Source organism: Corythoichthys intestinalis, chromosome 9 (assembly GCF_030265065.1).
Source record: "Corythoichthys intestinalis isolate RoL2023-P3 chromosome 9, ASM3026506v1, whole genome shotgun sequence".
NCBI lineage: Eukaryota > Metazoa > Chordata > Actinopteri > Syngnathiformes > Syngnathidae > Corythoichthys > Corythoichthys intestinalis.
This window is the reverse complement of record NC_080403.1, coordinates 12,370,522-12,390,030: the sequence shown is the minus strand read 5'-3', so window position 1 is coordinate 12,390,030 and position 19,509 is coordinate 12,370,522. Positions and strand designations below refer to the sequence as shown.

At 37.9% G+C, this 19,509-nt stretch overlaps 2 protein-coding genes across 6 annotated transcripts in view; one reads left to right on the top strand and one right to left on the bottom strand.

Annotated features, from left to right (window-relative positions):
• eps8l3a (EPS8 signaling adaptor L3a) overlaps window positions 1-6,441 on the top strand; it is a 31,297-nt gene extending 24,856 nt beyond the window's left edge. For both annotated transcript variants that reach the window (XM_057845152.1, XM_057845151.1), the window contains exons 18-20: window positions 3,432-3,514; window positions 3,629-3,764; window positions 3,842-6,441. In XM_057845152.1, coding sequence (XP_057701135.1) covers window positions 3,432-3,514; window positions 3,629-3,764; window positions 3,842-3,853 — 231 coding nt within the window. In that variant the 3' untranslated portion in view covers window positions 3,854-6,441. The remainder of the gene's footprint in view (window positions 1-3,431; window positions 3,515-3,628; window positions 3,765-3,841) is intronic.
• LOC130921359 (AMP deaminase 2-like) overlaps window positions 5,930-19,509 on the bottom strand; it is an 89,545-nt gene continuing 75,965 nt past the window's right edge. For all 4 annotated transcript variants that reach the window (XM_057845148.1, XM_057845149.1, XM_057845147.1 and 1 more), the window contains 6 exons: window positions 17,738-17,864; window positions 17,494-17,657; window positions 17,289-17,409; window positions 11,261-11,434; window positions 11,078-11,188; window positions 5,930-10,991 (listed from right to left, as the gene is read on the bottom strand). In XM_057845148.1, the coding sequence (XP_057701131.1) occupies window positions 10,776-10,991; window positions 11,078-11,188; window positions 11,261-11,434; window positions 17,289-17,409; window positions 17,494-17,657; window positions 17,738-17,864 (913 nt within the window). In that variant the 3' untranslated portion in view covers window positions 5,930-10,775. The remainder of the gene's footprint in view (window positions 10,992-11,077; window positions 11,189-11,260; window positions 11,435-17,288; window positions 17,410-17,493; window positions 17,658-17,737; window positions 17,865-19,509) is intronic.

Below are 19,509 nucleotides of genomic sequence, written 5' to 3'. Positions count from 1 at the left end.
TATTCTGGCTGAATTGTCGAGCCACTTCACTGACGCACAAACCGCGCTCATACTGTATTTTCCTATCATTTCCTTCTTAATTTCAATGGTAAGTGTCACCTTATTCCTTATTTCACCACCTGCACCAAGATTCTCGGGACCCATGTTGATTTCTCTCACAAGAAAATCCTCTGTGCGTCCGTCTAACGGCAAAACAATGAAATTGCGAAACTGTCATAAATCGTCGTATTTCGAGCATGTTGTCATATGTCGAGACAAATGACGAGTTAAATTTCACGTCAGATGTAAAAAGGATCATATGTCAATGGGATCGTATGTCGAGGTGCCATTGTATTGTTAAAATTGCAATGTGATTGCTCATGGACATGATTATCGTACATGTTCTGTGTCTTTATTTATTTGCAAAATTTGGTTTAGACTTAAATGAATTATTTGCAACTTACTCTGTCTGGTAAAAAAAAATATAATGGTCCGGCCCATTTGAGATGAAAATGCCATGAAAGTGAACGCCAAAAGAAACAAGTTTGACACCCCTGTTCTAAATCATTAATTGTAAATGATTTTTAATTCAAAGTTAAATACAACTGAACTGTAATTCACTGTAACACTTTATAATAACTATCCGTTTCACTAGTTAATAGATCATTAGTAAACTGTTGATAAATGATTTATTGTTGATTTGTGAAGTATTTGTTTACAGTTTGTTAAGCATTCACAGGGTGTTCCAATATGGTTAACCCTATTCTAAATGCCCATGCTAGTTGATGGATCTTAATAAAGCTGTATACACTTTATGTTGAAGGTCATAAGTTTTATTGGTTAAATATACAAAGAAAAGAACAAATATTTTTTGGTTCTATGGCAGATTTTCATAAATGTGCAACATGAGCGCTGCCTGCAAAATGCCTCATCAAAATGCCTTTTCTTTTGAAGTGAACGGCATTTCGTAACCTGAAAAGATAGAAATGCCAAACGTTACACACAAAAACATGAAACGTTTCAACACAAACTGTTTCAGGTTAAGAACACCCTGTAAATGCTTAACAAACTACAAATACTTCACAAATCAACAATAAATCATTTATCAACAGTTTACTAATGATCTATTAACTAGTAAAATGGATAGTTATTATAAAGTGTTACCTAATTTACAAATGTACTTTACTGGAATTGAAACAAAAGTACAAGCCACTTCACACTCCGCACAGTTTGACATTTAATTCAGAGACTTCTTCGCATATAAGTAACTAGCAGTATGGCCTGGCGTTGCAAGGGTTTGTGGAATGTGAATGCAATACAACCGGATGGTGGATAAAACATACTTTTCTTAGAGATGTAGCTGTAATGTAGTAATAGTAAAAGGACACCTTAAAGAGGTTACTTTTCCATCACTGTGTACAGCATTGTGGCTAGCGACATGGAGAAGAATGAGAGACAGTTTTTGTTTCGCAGTTGCTGCTTTAGGGTCCCATACATCACGCGATTCCAAAAGACAGCACCTTTATTGAACAGAAAACACCAGAACATAACAAAGGCAACCACCACTTTCAGTCATGCTTGCCACAACTACCCATTAAGCATTGCGGGTGTAACACATAATAAATAACATTTGCTACAGTATGAATATCCAGCCGAAATGAATCCTTTAGAAATATTCTCGAAAATTGTACATTTAAAAAGAAAAATCAGTGTCTTGTTGTAGAATACTCAGAGTCACAACGTATCATCACTGCACATTTCAATACAGTATATGAAACCATAACATATGAAAGCCAACTGTGACATTGCAATTGCAAGAGATGGGTCTTTTGCCCAAAAGACGGCGATCTGGGATTTTCCATGCTAATTTTTTAAGTTAAAGTTTGAAGTTTCAAATTGATTTTCCACACTAAATGGAGGTCTACAGAGATCAAACCCATCTAAGAACACTCCCAGAAACATAAAATACAAATGTGTCAAACTTGGTCAAAACCCGCCCAGCCGTTTCGGAGTCCATTGGGAACGAACACACAGACAGACAGACAAAGTTCTATCTATGGTGGAAAACACTGAGGTGACTTGAAGTTCCGCTCTGAGACCCCCAATTTGTCCAGATTTCAAAATTGCCCTATATGCATGTGTGATACATCATTGGAAAGCTTAAAATCTCAATGTTCTGGAGGAAGAAACATTTTGAACAGGAGGGCATGTAAAAAAAAAAAAAAATTTAAACAGCAAAACCCTAACTGGAGGCGAGAGCACGCGAGAGCAGAATTACAGACGCCATGACTTTAATAAGATATTATCGCGTACTTACCTTGTTTCGATCCAAAAACTCCATGTAGCATGTATCACCGAGTGTCAACACACAGCTGTGAATGGCCACAGCTGGATTTTTGGGGGATTTTATGGGTGAAACATGGTAATATAACAAGGGTCGCAATGCAGAAATCGCAGACATCAAGGAGTGGTCGAAATTTTCTTTTTAATTTATTTACCCTTTTAAACGTTTTTTTTTTGTTTGTTTGATGTTTTCAATTTTTCTTTGTTTGGATCGATTATTTATCATCTAACATAACGGAGAAAATGCGACAGTAATAAAAAAATACAATTAAGCGATAGATATGAGGTAGATATCCGTGACTTTTTTTACAGACGCCATTTTTTTCATTGTGACATAGTTTATTTAAAAGTTTAAAATATGTGAGTGAATAATTTTTTAGTCTTTTTTTTTTTTTTAATGAAATATGAGACATCAATTAATTATTCTAAGCTAAAAACGATAGACATTTTGAATAATAAATATAATTAATTACCTTCGTTTTATGGCTGGGTTGAAACAAAAGCGGTTGCGCGACATCTGTAAACGGGGGTTTTCAGGGTAAAACCGACAAATTAAAAATAGTTCGGGGGATTAATGCGCCATGAATCTGCTATGGCAGCATATAGACTTATTGTTCTATCAAACACAACAGTTGAGGAGTGCAAGAGCAGAAACTACTTTTACAGTCTTGTCTGTGTTTTCCGCCATATACAGTATAAGTATAGATATTTGTACCATACCATTTCAAGATGGCGCTATTAATTAATATTTTGCGTTATAACTGATCTGACTGCATCATTGTAATGATCCAGATCAGTTTTACCGGTGTAATTTATCAATTTTATGACAATACAACACCTATTTTTTTGAAAAAACAAACAAAAACGATACAATGCAGTAAATGCCAATATTAGTCTTCCATTCTGTTTGATACAAGGGCGTTTGATAGATGTATCGGTCCAGATTGATGTATCATTACACCCATTGTAGAAACCATAATATTCGTCTCATAAATGTGCTGATTTGATCCTCTGCGATTTTATGATGGAGAATTAGTTTAAGAAGATAATCCAAGAAATTATGCTCAGCTATAACAAAAATGGTTTGATTCAGCTTTCTTCTTTGTCAGTGCACTAACTCTCCGATCTTAAGCAAGAAATCCAAACCAGCAGAGGTCAAAGCCTGGCTTGAACACATGGGCTTCACCAAGATGTGAGTACACTACCACACACAGTAACCAAGACAAGAAACCGCTTTTTATTGTCATGATCCAATTCATCATTCTTAGATGTGATTTTCACATGCTTTCTTCACATCTGCTCACAGAACGGTTCGTTGCCTGGGCGTGCTGAGTGGCTCCATGCTCCTGAGTATGAGCCGTGAGGAACTGAAGACAGTTTGTCCAGAAGAAGGTGGAAGAGTCTTCTTCCAATTAAAAGCAGTTCGCTCCGGATCCTTGGCTGTAAGTCCTCAATCTGTTTCCACTGAGAACACCCACAGACTAATACAAGGTGTTCTCACTTTAATTTTGTACTGTAGGCAGCAACCTGAGCTCAGGAGGCAGTCTACTCATGGAGAAAAACGTCGCCAGAGACGCGGTCATGACCTCTGGCATTTTCCCATTGTCACTTTTCACATGAAATATGTAACATATTTATATTTATGAAATTTTAAAAGACAAAGTCAAATCACTGTGATTTTGATTATATGCACTCACTGAACTTAAATAAGATGAAAAAAATAGCCATTTTGAGTCCTAAATACCATGGCTATCATTTACTAATTTGTTCTATTTTTTATTTCACAAGAAGTGACCTCAGAGTATGACAGTACTCAAACTCTATTAATGAATCCACCTTACAGGTTTAAGTGTTATAGTTTTCAGTTTTGATTTGCATTGTAAGTGTAAATTTCACCTGAAGGAAATAAATGATGCCAACACATGAAGTTTTCGTGGGCTGTTTGCAGGGTCTCTGCAGGGTTCTACAAGCCAAATTTAAGACTTTTTAAACCATAATAAGTAAAAAAAAAAAAAAAAACATTAACCATAATGAATGAAATTTAACATCATTACTGGCAAAAAAAAAAACATACAAAAGATTTAAAGGGAACCTCGGACTTAAAGACTTGTAGGCTCTAATATGCCACAATTGTTCTCTTTTACTAAAATATGTTATTAGAGGCACATAAAATATTGCCATTGATTTAAAAATATTATATTTAGGATACATTTTGACCTACGGAAGGTGCCATGTTTTAGGCGCACGGTGGACGCTCGGGGTGATGACGTAGATTGTCACTTGACAACTACTACCGGGTTACTGCAATTCTTTCTTCATGTCAGGACGTCCAAAATATGCGTGAATTATTTCAATTATGTTCAGACTTCCATTCAGCCCTTTTGCACTTGCTGAGTGTGCCAGTCCATTTTTTTCTCCCTCAAACGAACGTTTGATCGGCTGATGACTTGACCCCTCCCACACACACACACCAACACACATGAACACTCACCCCGCCCTGACAACTTAATGTCAATAACATGCCACCTCCTCCGCCCCCTTCGAAGACAAGGGATATTAGAATTTTTTTTTTTTTAATCGGCCAGCAGCAGCCATCGTAAGTAATTTAAAATAGACATCAATGCTGTGAAGGTGGGGAACACACCACAAATTTTGCCCCTGAAAGTCCGACCTGCATCAGAGTTAGTCTAATATTAAACCGTGTGAATTTGCTAACCTGCAAAACTCAAGTAGGAAGCTGCTTAGAGAGAAGTGTCCTCTTGTATTTATTTCTCTACTGTTAACGTTAATTAAACTGTGAGAAATGTAGTGAACTGAGGTTGATCCCCTTCTCCACAATTTTCATTTTTATTTTATTTATGTGGTCTTAAAGCAGCCCAAAGGAGCTTTCATTTTTAGTTCAGTTTGGCTGTGCTCCTGAACAAAATCAGTTGTGTTTTATCTGAAGGAAGGCTCTGTTTTTATTTATTTTTGTTATTCCCTATTTTTCAGTTATACCTAATTTCTTTATTTAGACAGAAAATGTTGAGTGGTCTTAAGACAAATATTTTTGCATTCCGGGATTGTTAAGAGATTATTAACAAGTTTGTATTTATTGTGTATGTTAATATCATGTTAAAATATTAATATATAATAACATGCTAATAAAACCCAGACATTTATTCTGGAAGTTTTCTAAACATTTTAGAAGTTTTTGAAAACAAAGGTTTGAATTGAACAATGTATCACCTGAATCAATACATATGAAAGTTAGTATAAATCAATACAGATTTATTTTTGCATTGATCCTTGAGCCTATCAATTAATTAGGTTCATATCCGTGAGAAATTTAGCGATGACCCCTGTTTGCCCAATCTTTTTGGTCTTATTAACGTCCTTTCCCCAGCAAAAAGTGTACATGCAGGATATACTGTTCTAGCATCCCTACCAATGTTGAGACCAAACCTACGCTCTTGCACAGAGGTTCAGATGACCACAGTATAGCGCAACAGCAAAAACTCTTACCTTGCTGACATCTAGCACTGGTGCAAAATAGCATAAGGATGGTAAAATGTGATTGTGATTGTGTGATCCTTGAAATAAAAATAATGCCAGTCAAAACAGTTAATCATGAATAAACGTGCTTTATTTAAACTGCTCAGACAATTCTCACCAAAGACTTGCCAACACTGTCGGGATCTGATTATCTCACTAGAGCCCCACAACGGGCAGAGAACCATGACATTTGAATTATCGAACACAAAAACACATAGAAATTCCTCAGAACTGATGATTTTGTGATCGTGTTTAACATTTGAATACTCTCATCCATGTAATGGGACAAGAGAAATGAACACAACTATAGGATTAGGCCTTGTGAGGTAGGTCGTGCTACAGTATCCTGTGTGTCAGACAAGAACAAACCAAATTAGAATGAAACCTTTGTGTTAAAAAAAATAATAAAATAAAAGGTGGATTCTGACAATTGAATGTGAGTGATCAATTTATGTCGGTTTTTTGCTTTAAACAAACAAACAAAAAAAAAGTAAAAACAAAATAAAATTGCTGGTTAAGATTACAAATATTATTTGGATGGATTCTTCAGCAATAAAACACAATTATGTTTCCCTTTGATCTACAACACTGATGGAATCAGAACAAGCCTGAGCTAGTTTCTAATCGAGAGTTAATATTAGCATGTATGCCAATGTGTGCGTGATTAACATGATTCAATGTCTCCATAAACTAGACATGGAGTGAACAAGTTAGAATTTACAAGCTGTGTACAACAAGTGCATCTATAGCGTCACCTACTGGTAAATAGGTTTTAAGATAACTGGCCAACCCAAATAATTATTCAATAGCACAAAAAAGATTTTCTATAGGCAGCTCAAACTTTCATTTAAAAATATTTCTTTATATGATTTCAACATGTTTTTATTGGTGTAATCATTGATGATCTAATTTCACTATATCGGTCCAATAACTATTAACTGCAAATAGCGTATGTTAACCGATTTATGCCAGCTACGTATACTAGTGACTGGATTGGACATCCATTGCCATCAGTGGCAGCCAGTGAGTTAATTATCCTTCACTTGAAGTCAGAGGATTAATCAATAAACTGTGCGTTCACGTTTTTTTTTTTTTTTTTTTTACATGAAATATGTGCTATGAATTACCATCATGCGAAGCGGAAACGGTCATTTTCTCGATCCCTGTTGACCATTAATGTGACTTTCAGCAGTAAAACAAGAAATATCGAATGAAGCGACTACTGTATATGGGCGAACACAGCTGACTGAGTGGCAAATAACAATGTTGCTTAATATGAATGCAAAAATCCCTAAATTACACTTTGAAAAATACACTATGTATCGAAAACCCAAGACGTCCTTGTAACGGCTACTTCCCAACATTCGCAAAGCATCCCTATTGCTTAGCGTAGCATAGCAACTCAATGACAAATTGAGGTGAAAGGGCAAACTGGCCACCAGTTTGAGACTTCAGTCGGATGATTCTTTTCTTTTTGTATCCACAAATAAATAATGTATAATAATAATGGATACACCCGCTTTAAATGTTTTGGAGTCAATATTAAATGTAATTTTGAGACGTGTTGCTGCCAAGGAACAAAGTTGAACTGAGGTGCTTTAGGAAGTCAACCACGGCTGATAGGCGCCCAATCCATTTTATAGCTTGGACGTCAATGGCACTTAAATGTGATCATTGACTGCCAGCCATCTCAATCCAAACAGGTTATACGTGCCTTGAGATACGAGTTTAGTCTGTTTCGTAAGCACATTCATAATAAAATACAGAGCTCTAATCGCATTTACTTGTTGAAATGAGAAAAAACACATTTAATCATGGGTTATTTTTATAAGGAAAACATTCTTTCTGAACACCTTATAATATTTTTATAAGAAAAGCATGAAGGAATAGCATAATGCAATAGAATCTATTTAAACCGGTTCTACTTTTTCATTGCGGCTCTTGGTGTACCGTATAAAACAGGTAATATTGGCAAACAAAGAATTTCACAATTACTGTTAATAATACAGAAAGCTGCAGTAAAATTAGTAATTTTTCGCAGAGGACAAAAAACACAAATAAAGTGGTATGAAAAAGTATCAGAACCTTTTGGAATTTTTCAAAATTTTCTGCATAAAATCACCATCAAATATGATCGGATCTTTGTCAAAATGACACAGATGAAAGAACAGTGTCTGCTTTAATTAAAACTACCCAAACATTTATAGGTTTTCATATTTTAATGAGGATAGTATGCAAACAATGCAAGAAGGGGGAAAGATTAGTAAAGGAACCATCACATTTAAAATTTTGTGCCCCCCCTTGCAAGCAATAACTTCAACCAGACGCTTTCTGTAGCTGCAGATCAGTCTGGCACATCGATCAGGACTAATCTTGGCCCATTCTTCTCAACAAAACTGCTGTAGTTCAGTCAGATTCCTGGGATGTCTGGCATGAATCGCTGTCTTTCGGTAATGCCACAGCATCTCAATATAGTTCAAGTCTGGACTTTGACTTGGCCACTCCAGAACGTGTATTTTGTTCTTCTGAAACCATTCTGAAGTTGATTTACTTCTGTGTTTTGCATCATTGTCTTGTTGCAGCATCCATCCTCTTTTTAGCTTCAACTGTCTGACAGACAGCCTTAGGTTTTCCTGCAAAACATCCTGATAAACTTTTGAATTCCTTCTTCCATTAATGATTGCAAGTTGTCCAGGCCCTGAGGTAGCAAAACAGCCCCAAATCATGATACTCCCTCCACCATGCTTTACAGTGTGGGTGAGGTGTTGATGTTGGTCAGCCCTAAAACCTAACCCAAACAATTCAACTTTGGTTTCATCAGTCCAGAAAATATTTTGCCAAAAATTCTATGGAGTGTCCAAGTGCCTTTTTGCGAGCAATAAACGAGCAACAATTTTTTTTAGGCAGCAGTGGCTTCCTCTGTAGAGTCCTGCCATGAACACCATTAGTTGCCATAGTTTTACATATAGTTAATGTGTGCACAGAGATATTTGACTGTGCCAGTGATTCCTGTAAGTCCTTAGCAGACACTCTAGGTTTTTTTTTTTTTAACCTCTCTGAGTATTCTGCGCTGAACTCTTGGCATCATCTTTGGTGGACGGCCACTCCTTGGGAGAGAAGCAACAGTGCCAAACTCTCTCCATTTGTAGACAACTTCTCTGACTGTCGATTGATGAACATCCAGACTTTTAGAGATGGTTTTGTATCTTTTCCCAGCTTTATACAAATCAACAATCCTTGATCGCAGGTCTTCAGACAGCTCTTTTGACCGAGCCATGATGCACATCAGACAATGCTTCTCATCAAGAGATTTCTTACCAGGTGTGTGTTTTATATTTGGCCTGGCAGCTTTAAACAATTCATTAGTGATTGGGCACACACCTGAATTAAAATGTAAAAACAACTCAACTAAAAATTGGTTTCAATTGCTCTTTAAGTCTCCTTAGGCAGAGGGTTCACTTACTTATTTTTCCCCCTTCTCTTATTGTTTGCGTGCTATCCTCATTAGAATTTGCAAACCTATAAATGTTTGGGTGGTTTTAATTAAAGCAGACACTGTATTTTCATCTGTGTGATTTTGACAAAGATCAGATCATATTTGATGGGGGTTTTATGCAGAAATGTGAGAAATTCAAAAAAGTTCAGATACTTTTTCATACCACTGTATATACTGTAAATGCTTGTACGTTACATTGTCTGCATGTGTTGCTGCAGTGTTTGTGTTCAAATATCTGTAGCTTGAAGATTTTCACAACTACTTTTAATTACTCAGAAAGCTGCAGTAGAATTGGCCATTTTTTTTAACAGCTGGTCAACAAATACATGCTTTTCAGAATGATATGTCGTCAACACGAGTTGCTGTACGACTTCTGTTCAAATATCCGTTGTCTGAAGCTTCACAACACCGCTACAGTTGTGGCATTTTTTTGTTTGTTAGCATTGAGCTAAGATGACTTCTTACGATTTTGGTTATCAGAGTGGTAATAAAACAGCCTAAAGACTCATTTGTTTTCAAGTGAGTCGAGTTCACCGTTTCTAAAGCACAATGTTAAACTCACTCGTATCTCAAGGCATCGCCGCACTTGCTTTTCATCCTTCACATAGCTTGAACAACATTGTGGGCATGATGAGAGAAGTTACAAGCTGGCATGGCATTCTCATACAGGGTCAACGGTGTAGTGGTGTCCCAGTCCACAGATGACGCTCTCCAGGTCCACTTCACTAACACAATATTCCTTTCAAACGTTTGAACATCACTCATAAATGGCCTTATTTTAAAAGGAAATTAGCATCTTGATTTTCTTGTAGTCGTAGACTATTTTCACTGAAAACAGTATTTTTCCTTCAAAAATAACTTTCAGAAGTGAGTCGAAACCTTCAAGAGAGAGTGGGACTATAAATGGCGGTCACCTATCTTAATGTTACAGCTTGTAAACAAGTCATCGACTCAACGTGCAGGCATGCAAAGGAATAAATATCCTCTTCAGGTGGGTGCATGTCACTACTGTAGGTGGCCTCAGTTTGAACAATCAACTCACCATCAATAAACAAGGCACTGTGAACTCTTGTTGCGCATGAACAGTGCGATAGACGCATGCAAAGGAACAATAATAGATATTTTGGATAACTCCAGATCAATAAGGAATGAGTGTCGCCTGACCTTTCTCTAAGGCTCAAGACGAGTGGTTGAAGAATGAAATCTGTCTCTTTCCCTCTCAGTGGAATGTTTGAGGAGTTCTGCCAGAAGCGCCAAGGAATCATAATTGTCACTGTGCTTTGGGCCGCAAAACATTTGCTTGTGCAGTGTGTTGACGCAGAACAAATAAGAGCGCATTACGAAGTGGATGGATAAATGGATGGATGTCAGTTGTTGCAGGCAGGACGAGTTCCTTACGACAAGCTTACACGTCAGGCGCTCTTTAGCGGCACCCGGCCAGAGGGCCCATGCACAGGGCGTCTTCCTCGCTGATGGTTTCCAGCTCCTCGGTTCGCACGGCGTGGGTGTTGAGCTGCAGCTCTTCTGAGAGCGTCTCGCTTCGGTACGCCACCCGAATGTCGGGGAGGTTGGTGCGGCGGATGTCGTTGCTCTCCGGGCCCTCTCTGTAATAGCTGGGACCCAGCCAGTAGCTTTTAGCCTGGAGAGACAACAGTATTCATTCATTTATGACTTTATAGGACATTTTGAAGCAGTTACTTGCTTATCATCAAGAAAAGAGTTTACTTTGTGTGAAAAGCCACTCATGAGAACACTGTTTCTTGCCAGCTCGCACATGTCGCAGGAGCTCAGCTTCCACACTTGAGTTGCAATGCTGTACTCCTCCATGAGAGGCTCCTGGACACACACAAAAACACACTGTTCGTTAATGCTGATCATTTCTTATGCAAAGATGGTACTCGCACTGACCTTGGTAAAGTGGAACTGGAGGGGGTCATCGGTGGACAGGGACACCATGAGACCTCTTGACAGATACTCTGGCAGTGGATTGCGGTGGTAGCTCAGGAACAGGCTGTTGTTGCTCAGAGGCGACATGGCGATGCCGATCTGAGCCAGATAGTACAAATATTGCAGCACAGGGGCCTAAAGGGCCAAACACATTAGTTAATTCAACAGTTTCCAAACTTTTTTTTAAGCTTCCCGCTTTTAGAGATTCAGCCCTCTGCCCCCACACACAGTTTTGCAATAAATACGCATACAGTTGTGGTCAAAAGTTTACATACACTTGTGAAGAACATAATGTCATGGCTCTCTTGAGTTTCAGTTATTTCTACAACTCTGATTTTTCTCTGATAGAGTGATTGGAACAGATACTTCTTTGTCACAAAAAACATTCAGGAAGTTTGGTTCTTTTATGACTTTATTATGGGTGAACAGAAAAAAGTGATCAAATCTGCTGGGTCAAAAATATACATACAGCAGCGCTAATATTTGGTAACATGTCCCTTGGCCATTTTCACTTCAATTAGGCGCTTTTGGTTGCCATCCACAAGCTTCTGGCAAGCTTCTGGTCGAATCTTTGACCACTTCTCTTGACAGAATTGGTGCAGTTCAGTTAAATTTGATGGCTTTCTGACATGGACTTGTTTCTTCAGCATTGTCCACAAGTTCTCAATGGGGTTTTGGGAAGGCCATTCCAAAACCTTAATTCTAGCCTAATTTAGCCTTTCCATTACCACTTTTGATGTGTGTTTGGGGTCATTGTCCTGTTGGAACACCCAACTGCGCCCAAGACCCAATCCTGCGCCCAAGACCCAAGCTGATGACGTTAGGTTATCTTGAAGAATTTGAAGGTAATCTTCCTTCTTCATTATCCAATTTACTCTCTGTAAAGCACCAGTTCCATTGGCAGCAAAACAGCCCCACAGCATAATACTACCACCACTGTGCTTGACGGTAGGCATGGTGTACTTGGGGTTAAAGGCCTCACCTTTTCTCCTCCAAACATATGGGCATTGTGGCCAAACAGCTCGATTTTTGTTTCGTCTGACCACAGAACTTTCCTCCAGAAGGTCTTATCTTTGTCCATGTGATCAGCAGCAAACTTCAGTCGAGCCTTAAGGTGCCGCTTTTGGAGGAAGGGCTTCCTTCTTGCACGGCAGCCTCTCAGCCCATGGAGATGCAAAACACGCTTGACTGTGGACACTGACACCTGTGTTCCAGCAGCTTCTTATTCTTGGCAGATCTGCTTTTTGGTGATTCTCGGTTGAATCTTCACCCTGCTGACCAACTTTCTCTCAGCAGCAGGTGATAGCTTGCGTTTTCTTCCTGATCATGGCAGTGACAAAACAGTGCCATGCACTTTATATTTACAAACAATTGTTTGCACTGTTGCTCTTGGGACCTGCAGCTGCTTTGAAATGGCTCCAAGTGACTTTCCTGACTTGTTCAAGTCAATGATTGTTCAAGTCAATAATCACTCACAAGAAATTGCTAATTCGTGTTGCTGTATGTATATTTTTGACCCAGCAGATTTGATCACTTTTTCTGTTAACCCATAATAAAGTCATAAAAGAACCAAACTTCATGAATGTTTTTTGTGACAAAGAAGTATCTGTTCCAATCACTCTATCGGAGAAAAATCAGAGTTGTACAAATAACTGGAAACTCAAGAGAGCCATGACATTATGTTCTTCTCAAGTGTATGTAAACTTTTGACCACAACTGTATGCTTAGGTTGCAAACATTATTCCTAGGAAATCAACAAAAACAAACTATAACTCCAATAATTCCTGCTGTGGTCCAGTTGGAAAATTACACTGGCGAGTTTACCAAGCAAGCAATTGTAAATAAAAACCTAAACATTTTTTTTCTGCTAAATTTGTCTTGAATTCAGTGTTGTTTTAATCAACAATGACTATAGTAAAAATATTTCGTCAAAAAACATTTTTTTTCATGACAATGAGCTAAAAACTAAAACATGGCAGTTTTCATCCAATGAGACGAAAATGCGTAATACAGTGGTCCATCGTTTTTTGCAGTTAATGGGGACCAGAATCTGCTGTGATAATTGAAAAACCGCGAAGTAGCGCAACCCCCCTCCATAAAAAGCATGTGCACAATGTTTTTATTCTGATTTAGCATTGGAAAGAGCTACATGTAAGACATGTTTTTTCACTTTTTTCCCCCCAAAGTATAATCAAAAAACAAATATGTGTATTGGGAGTAAATGTGCTTGTTAAATTATGCCGGAAGTGACGTGTCATGACTCGCTCGCAGAAGGGGACGTGTGCAAACTAGCGCGGGAAAGGCACAGTTGTGAGGAGAACACTGTGATGGTGAGTCGCACATTTGCAACGGTCGACAGAAATGACGATAATAAGTCATCTTTTGCTTGTATTGCACATTCTACCAAGCGGTTTTCCTGTATAGCTTCCCATCGTTGTAGTGACACAAAGTTAGCGCTCAGTTTAATCTTGTTTGTGAATAGTTTTGGACGGAAGCTTACTAATAATGCGCCACTGTTCGCGTGTTGTGCAGTACAGTAAAGACGCGCTTGTCGACGTGACCACCATCTCACTCCTTGGACACTGTGTTGCAGGTAAAATGCCCTGCTGCATATTATTGTGCCATTGTGTATGCATTTTGTTTGGTATTTTTGAACTGTGTTGTGTTTGTTGGATGTGAGCCCACAGCTCGGTCTCTCCCTGTGGCTCACCATAATGCTGCTGCGTCACACGTGATGCATTGAGGGACACCTTGTAAATATGTAAATAATTTGTTACTGTGTTGAAATGTTGCAAATGTGAATTTTATATGCTGTCAGGCCAATTGTTTGTTCAAATATCACTATACGATCACAATTGTTTTTGTTAATTTGTTGTTTATTTGTTAGTACAGTTGCGAGGAGGACACTGTGATGTACAGTAAAGACGCGCTTGTCGACGTGACCACCATCTCACTCCTTGCACACTGTGTTGCAGGAATTTTTGTAATAAATGGCAATAATAGCAGTCCACTTATGTCTGTGATGTTTGGAACGCCAGTGATGGAGAGCTGCAACCCATCACATTGATATTGTGACCCGTCATATATGTATATATGATTTTTATCCACTTCAACTGTAATAATTATAAGTTTTAAACATATTACTGTTCCACCAAATGATTTTTAAACAAGAATACTGTAGTAGGAAAATGCTTGGCTTTATTAAATGCTTCATAATGAGTCTACTCAAATCCTCTCAAGCTGCTCACTTACACACAATGAGTTACGACAGCAACTGTTTAACATGTTAAACGATGATTGACACATGCAGCGCTTCTGACTCAACACAAACATCGGTCAACATCGTTAACTTTAATAGGCAACTTCAGTGCAGTGCCTGACGAACAAAGAGCAGGAGGAGGGAGAGCGGGAGCGAGAATGAGACTAAGCGATCGGCTAGGGTCAGCTCATGTGTATGTTTTTTTTTTTTTTTAATTGAAAAAATATCTGCGATAGACTGAGGGTGCGAAGTAGCGAGGGATCACTGTAGTTTCAGTCATATGTTCACAATGTTTGACATTTTATGTGTAATTAGCCTGCGACGTAGCAATGTCTGGTTGCGTCACTCATGTGACGTGCTGCGCCCCCTGCCTCGACTCACTAGTGTGTCCTCTTCAGTCGACAAGCTTGCACATATGGTAAGATTTTAATATATGCAGTGTTGCTTTAGCCTTTGAAGACCTGTGCTGAGTGATCATCACACACTCAATGTAACTTAGCATAGCATAGCATTCATGTTAGCATTAGACTAATGCTAACGGCATTGGTACACATTGACTAATGCTAACGGCGAGCGTCCTCTATACTCTCTGACAACTTTTTTTTTTTTTTTTTACATACTAGTACAGTTCTTGGCGACCAAGTGGGTATAATTAATTGAAAATAATGTACTGTTTTCCTGCTGAGTGTGTATTATCACCAATTTGGCATTGTTCTTGTAGATGCTGCAATATATGTGCTCGTCCGTCAATGTTCATTCGAAATAGTTGAAAACCTTTATTATTTATTTTTGGAGTAATTTTTTTATAATCTTAGAGACAAAAACATTTTTAGGAAACGTCAATTAAAACTAGCCGAATTTAGTCCAGAGTTTTCGTCAACAAAAACTAAATGGAGACAAACATATTTTGAGATGACTAAACTATGATTAAGACTAATAAGTATTATTGTCCAAAAGACTTAAGACAAAAATTAAAAGACTGCCAAAAACAACACTGCTTGAATTCCTGCAGTCATTTCAGTGGCTGGTCTGTGCTTGCGCTGGGGGACATAGGACACACAGTTAGAGTTGAAACGAATACTCGAGCAACTCGAGTAACTCGAGTTTAAAAACTGATCCGAGTAATTTTATTCACCTCGAGTAATCGTTTATTTTGACAGCTCTAAGCATCACGTTTTGCTCAGACTACTTTTAATGCGGGACAACGCGCTGATGTCACGTGCGTAGAGGAAGAAGCAAAAAAAAAAAAAAACTTACTGCAGCCGACAGCCGCTACAAACATCGCCGACGTTGCTAAATACTAGCCCGCACAATGCTTCGTTGGTAGCAGCTAGCGTCTGACAGATGAGTCTCATAGAGATCACATGTATGTTGAACTACATGCGAAATGACAGACTCGGCCGCGTCTGGGCAGCGTTAGTAAACAGCCGCCATCTTAAAGCAGTAGAGCGCTAAGCGCTAATAAAGAGCGCTAAGCGCTAATAAATAAGATTAACGTTAATGTCACTAGCTCACTTAACGTTAGCCCTGCGGAGGGCTAGGTTTCTATTAATTAGGACCACTTTCGATGCGTGGCTAACGTGTCTTACATACAGGCTTTAACATAACATAGCGTTGTGGAGTGATGAGGGTGTAAAATAAAAACTCAAAGATGCTAACTATCAATCTTAGCTCAGTAGTCATTGCTGGATAAAACACCAAGTAGCACTGGTCCCTAATGTGCTCCAATACAGCCTGTATCATACATTTACTTTGAACACTGCAAAAACTCAAAATCCTATCAGGACTTACAGTTTAGACTAACTTAAAACTTAACTAGAACTTATAAAATGGCTTGACACAAATCGAAATTCAATTGAAACATGTGGGAAAAAATCCTAACTTTTAAGTGATGTGTGTTATCAAGCGTAACGGCATTTTTAGGTATATGTATATATGCTGTATATATATATATATATATATATATATACATGTATATATATATATTTTTTAAAATAAGATCTAAAGGTTTTTGAGTGAATTAGTCTTTTTTTTATTCTAGTTACATCTGAGATGCAATTGTTGGCTGTTTTCAACAATATACATCGAAAATAAAGACATTGATTCACTGCAAATGGTTCAAGATTAGATGAAATGTCCTGTTTTCTCATGTATATTTATAATTGCTCTTCACCTAAAAATATATTTGTTTTATCCGATTACTCGATTAATCGATAGAATTTTCAGTCGATTACTCGATTACTAAAATATTCGATAGCTGCAGCCCTACACAGTACATGTTCAATTTTATTTATCTAATGTATTTATTTAATTGAAAAAAAGGGGAACAACAATATTCTCTTTATATTTGAAATTTTTATTTTATTATTTTTTCAAAGAAAAAAAAATCAAATATCAATCAAAAACTGCAGATATTGTTTTTATTTTTAATTGGGTTTATTTTATAAAATGCTTTTCTTTTTTTAATAAGGACAAAAAAGGTAAATATTCTCTGATTTCTGTGGTCCACAATATTTCATTTAAGAGTACTGAAATGTTATTTCAGTTAGAAACGAAGTCGATATGAACGATTCACTTTCCAGAGCAACAGAAAATGACATGGCAAGCCAGTTTGACACCTGTGCTATAGAAATTCACAAAACGGCAAATGTTGACTTTCTCACGGTGCAATGACATCATGGATACATGATCCCAACGTATCAGTATACCATAGTGGTGCATTGACCTTACCTTTCTGAGCAGCAGACCATGGGAGATGTTCTCCGACAGCATGAAACCAGATACCAGGTGATGGACCGGCCCTGCCTCCCCGCAGTGAGGTCGCAGCACAAACGTATGAAAGTTTCGCCTCCTGTTTCAGACAGATTCATAAAAATTAGATCAACACAATGTTTCGCACGGTTGCTCTAATTGCAACAAGGAGGCAAAATGTCACCGGCGCAGTTGGTTGAGCACGGTCATGTTGGCGTAGGTGTAATAGAGGTAGTAGGAGTAGGGCGGGTTGTCCTCCTCTCTCCAGTTGGCTGGTAAAGGACTGTCTAGATTGAAAATGTGGTGCTCAGGTTTGGACTCATCATCCACGCTGTCGAATCCCACCACCTATATGACCAAGAAGGCCATGCAGACATTTAGCCTGGGAAGCTAAGAGTTGCATCTAAAAGATTGGAATGGGCGCTCACGTGCTCCAGGAAGAGATGCAGCTCAGGATGACTCTGGGGGTCGATAGTTACTTCAAACAATGGCAGAAAGATGTTCTCCAGCATCTCCTGGAAATTAGCTAGCTGCTTCTTTGTGTGATACACGTCACTGAGGAAATAGTGTGAGAGAAACAAAAGGCCTATTTTTATAATTCCACTTTTCAAGGGTATTCTGTAGAACAGCATTTAACAGCAAGTACCAGCTGAAAGAATACAGTACTTGGCTCTCTGAGTAAGACCATCAGTGCCAACATGAACTCTCTGGCTGCACTGCAAATTTATAACGTCTTAAATCAGGTTATTTTTCTTAAATCTAGTCAAATAATCTTCTCTATCTTGTTTCGAGTGTTAAAGACTAGTTAATAGATTAACATGTCAGATTATGGCACTTACTTTAGGTAAATATTACTATTTGTTCTTATTAAGCCCATACATTGAAAAATTATTCATTTTTCACCTAAATCATAAAAGGTTTGCTTTCAAATAATGTTTTGAACAATATCTAAAACACTTTTTAAAAAGATTAAATACATTAGTTTATTGGTTAAAATAAGTCTGTTAAGCTTATTTTCTGATAGATTTCTTGAAATAAAAAAAAAAATAGCTAAGTGAGTAAAATCTACTTATTTTCCCTTATTTCTAGTAGAGCTGAAACGATTACTCGAATAATTCGAGTAACTCAATTTAAAAAATTGATCGAGGAATTTTCTCCGACTCAATGAGTCGTTTAATTTTGTCAGCTCTAAGCAGACGTTTTGCTTGGACTACTTTTAATGCAGCACAACGTGCTGACGTCACGTGCGTACGGGAAGAAGACAGAGGCGTCGGATATGTTTAATTTCAACAATGCATTAATATAAAGGTAATGACGATGAAAGCCAAGAGAAATGTAACAAGAAAAAGCAGAAAACCTCAAAAGTGTGGGAGCATTTCAAGCTGGACAACAAGGCAAACACTTTCATCTATTTACTGTAAGACATTATCGGTCCTCCGAGAGTAGAGGACCGATACCCAAGACAAGGTAAAATTAAGTTAACGGAGCACTAATTATTAACATTACTGTACCTTGCTAACGTAAAGGACTAAGTTACTATTAATTATGACTACTATCGATGCGTGGCTTTCACACAGGCTTTATTTAATCGGTAAAAACAGTCCTGTGAGTGATGAGTGTGTGAAACATAATAAAGCTAACTGCCAAGATTAGCTCAATAGTCATTGACGGATAAAACAACAAGTAGCATTGGTGCTTAATGTGCTCCAATACAGCAGTTCCAGTGTATCACAAAAGTGAGTGCACCCCTCGCATTTCTGCAGATATTTAAGTATATATCTTTTCATGGGACAACACTGACAAAATGACACGTTGACACAATAAAAAGTTGTCTGTGTGCAACTTATATAATATTTAATTTATTTTCCCCTTAAAATAACTCAAAATATAGCCATTAATATCTAAACCACTGGCAACAAAAGTGAGTACACCCTTTAGAAACGACGTACATCCCTAAATGTCCAAATTGAGTACTGCTTGTCATTTTCCCCTCCAAAATGTCATGTGACTCGTTAGTATTACTAGGTCCAGGTGTGCATAGGGAGCAGGTGTGTTCAAATTTGTAATGCAGCTCTCACACTCTCTCATACTGGTCACTGAAAGTTCAAACATGGCACCACATGGCAAAGAACTCTCTGAGGATCTTAAAAGACGTATTGTTGCGCTACATGAAGATGGCCAAGGCTACAAGAAGATTGCC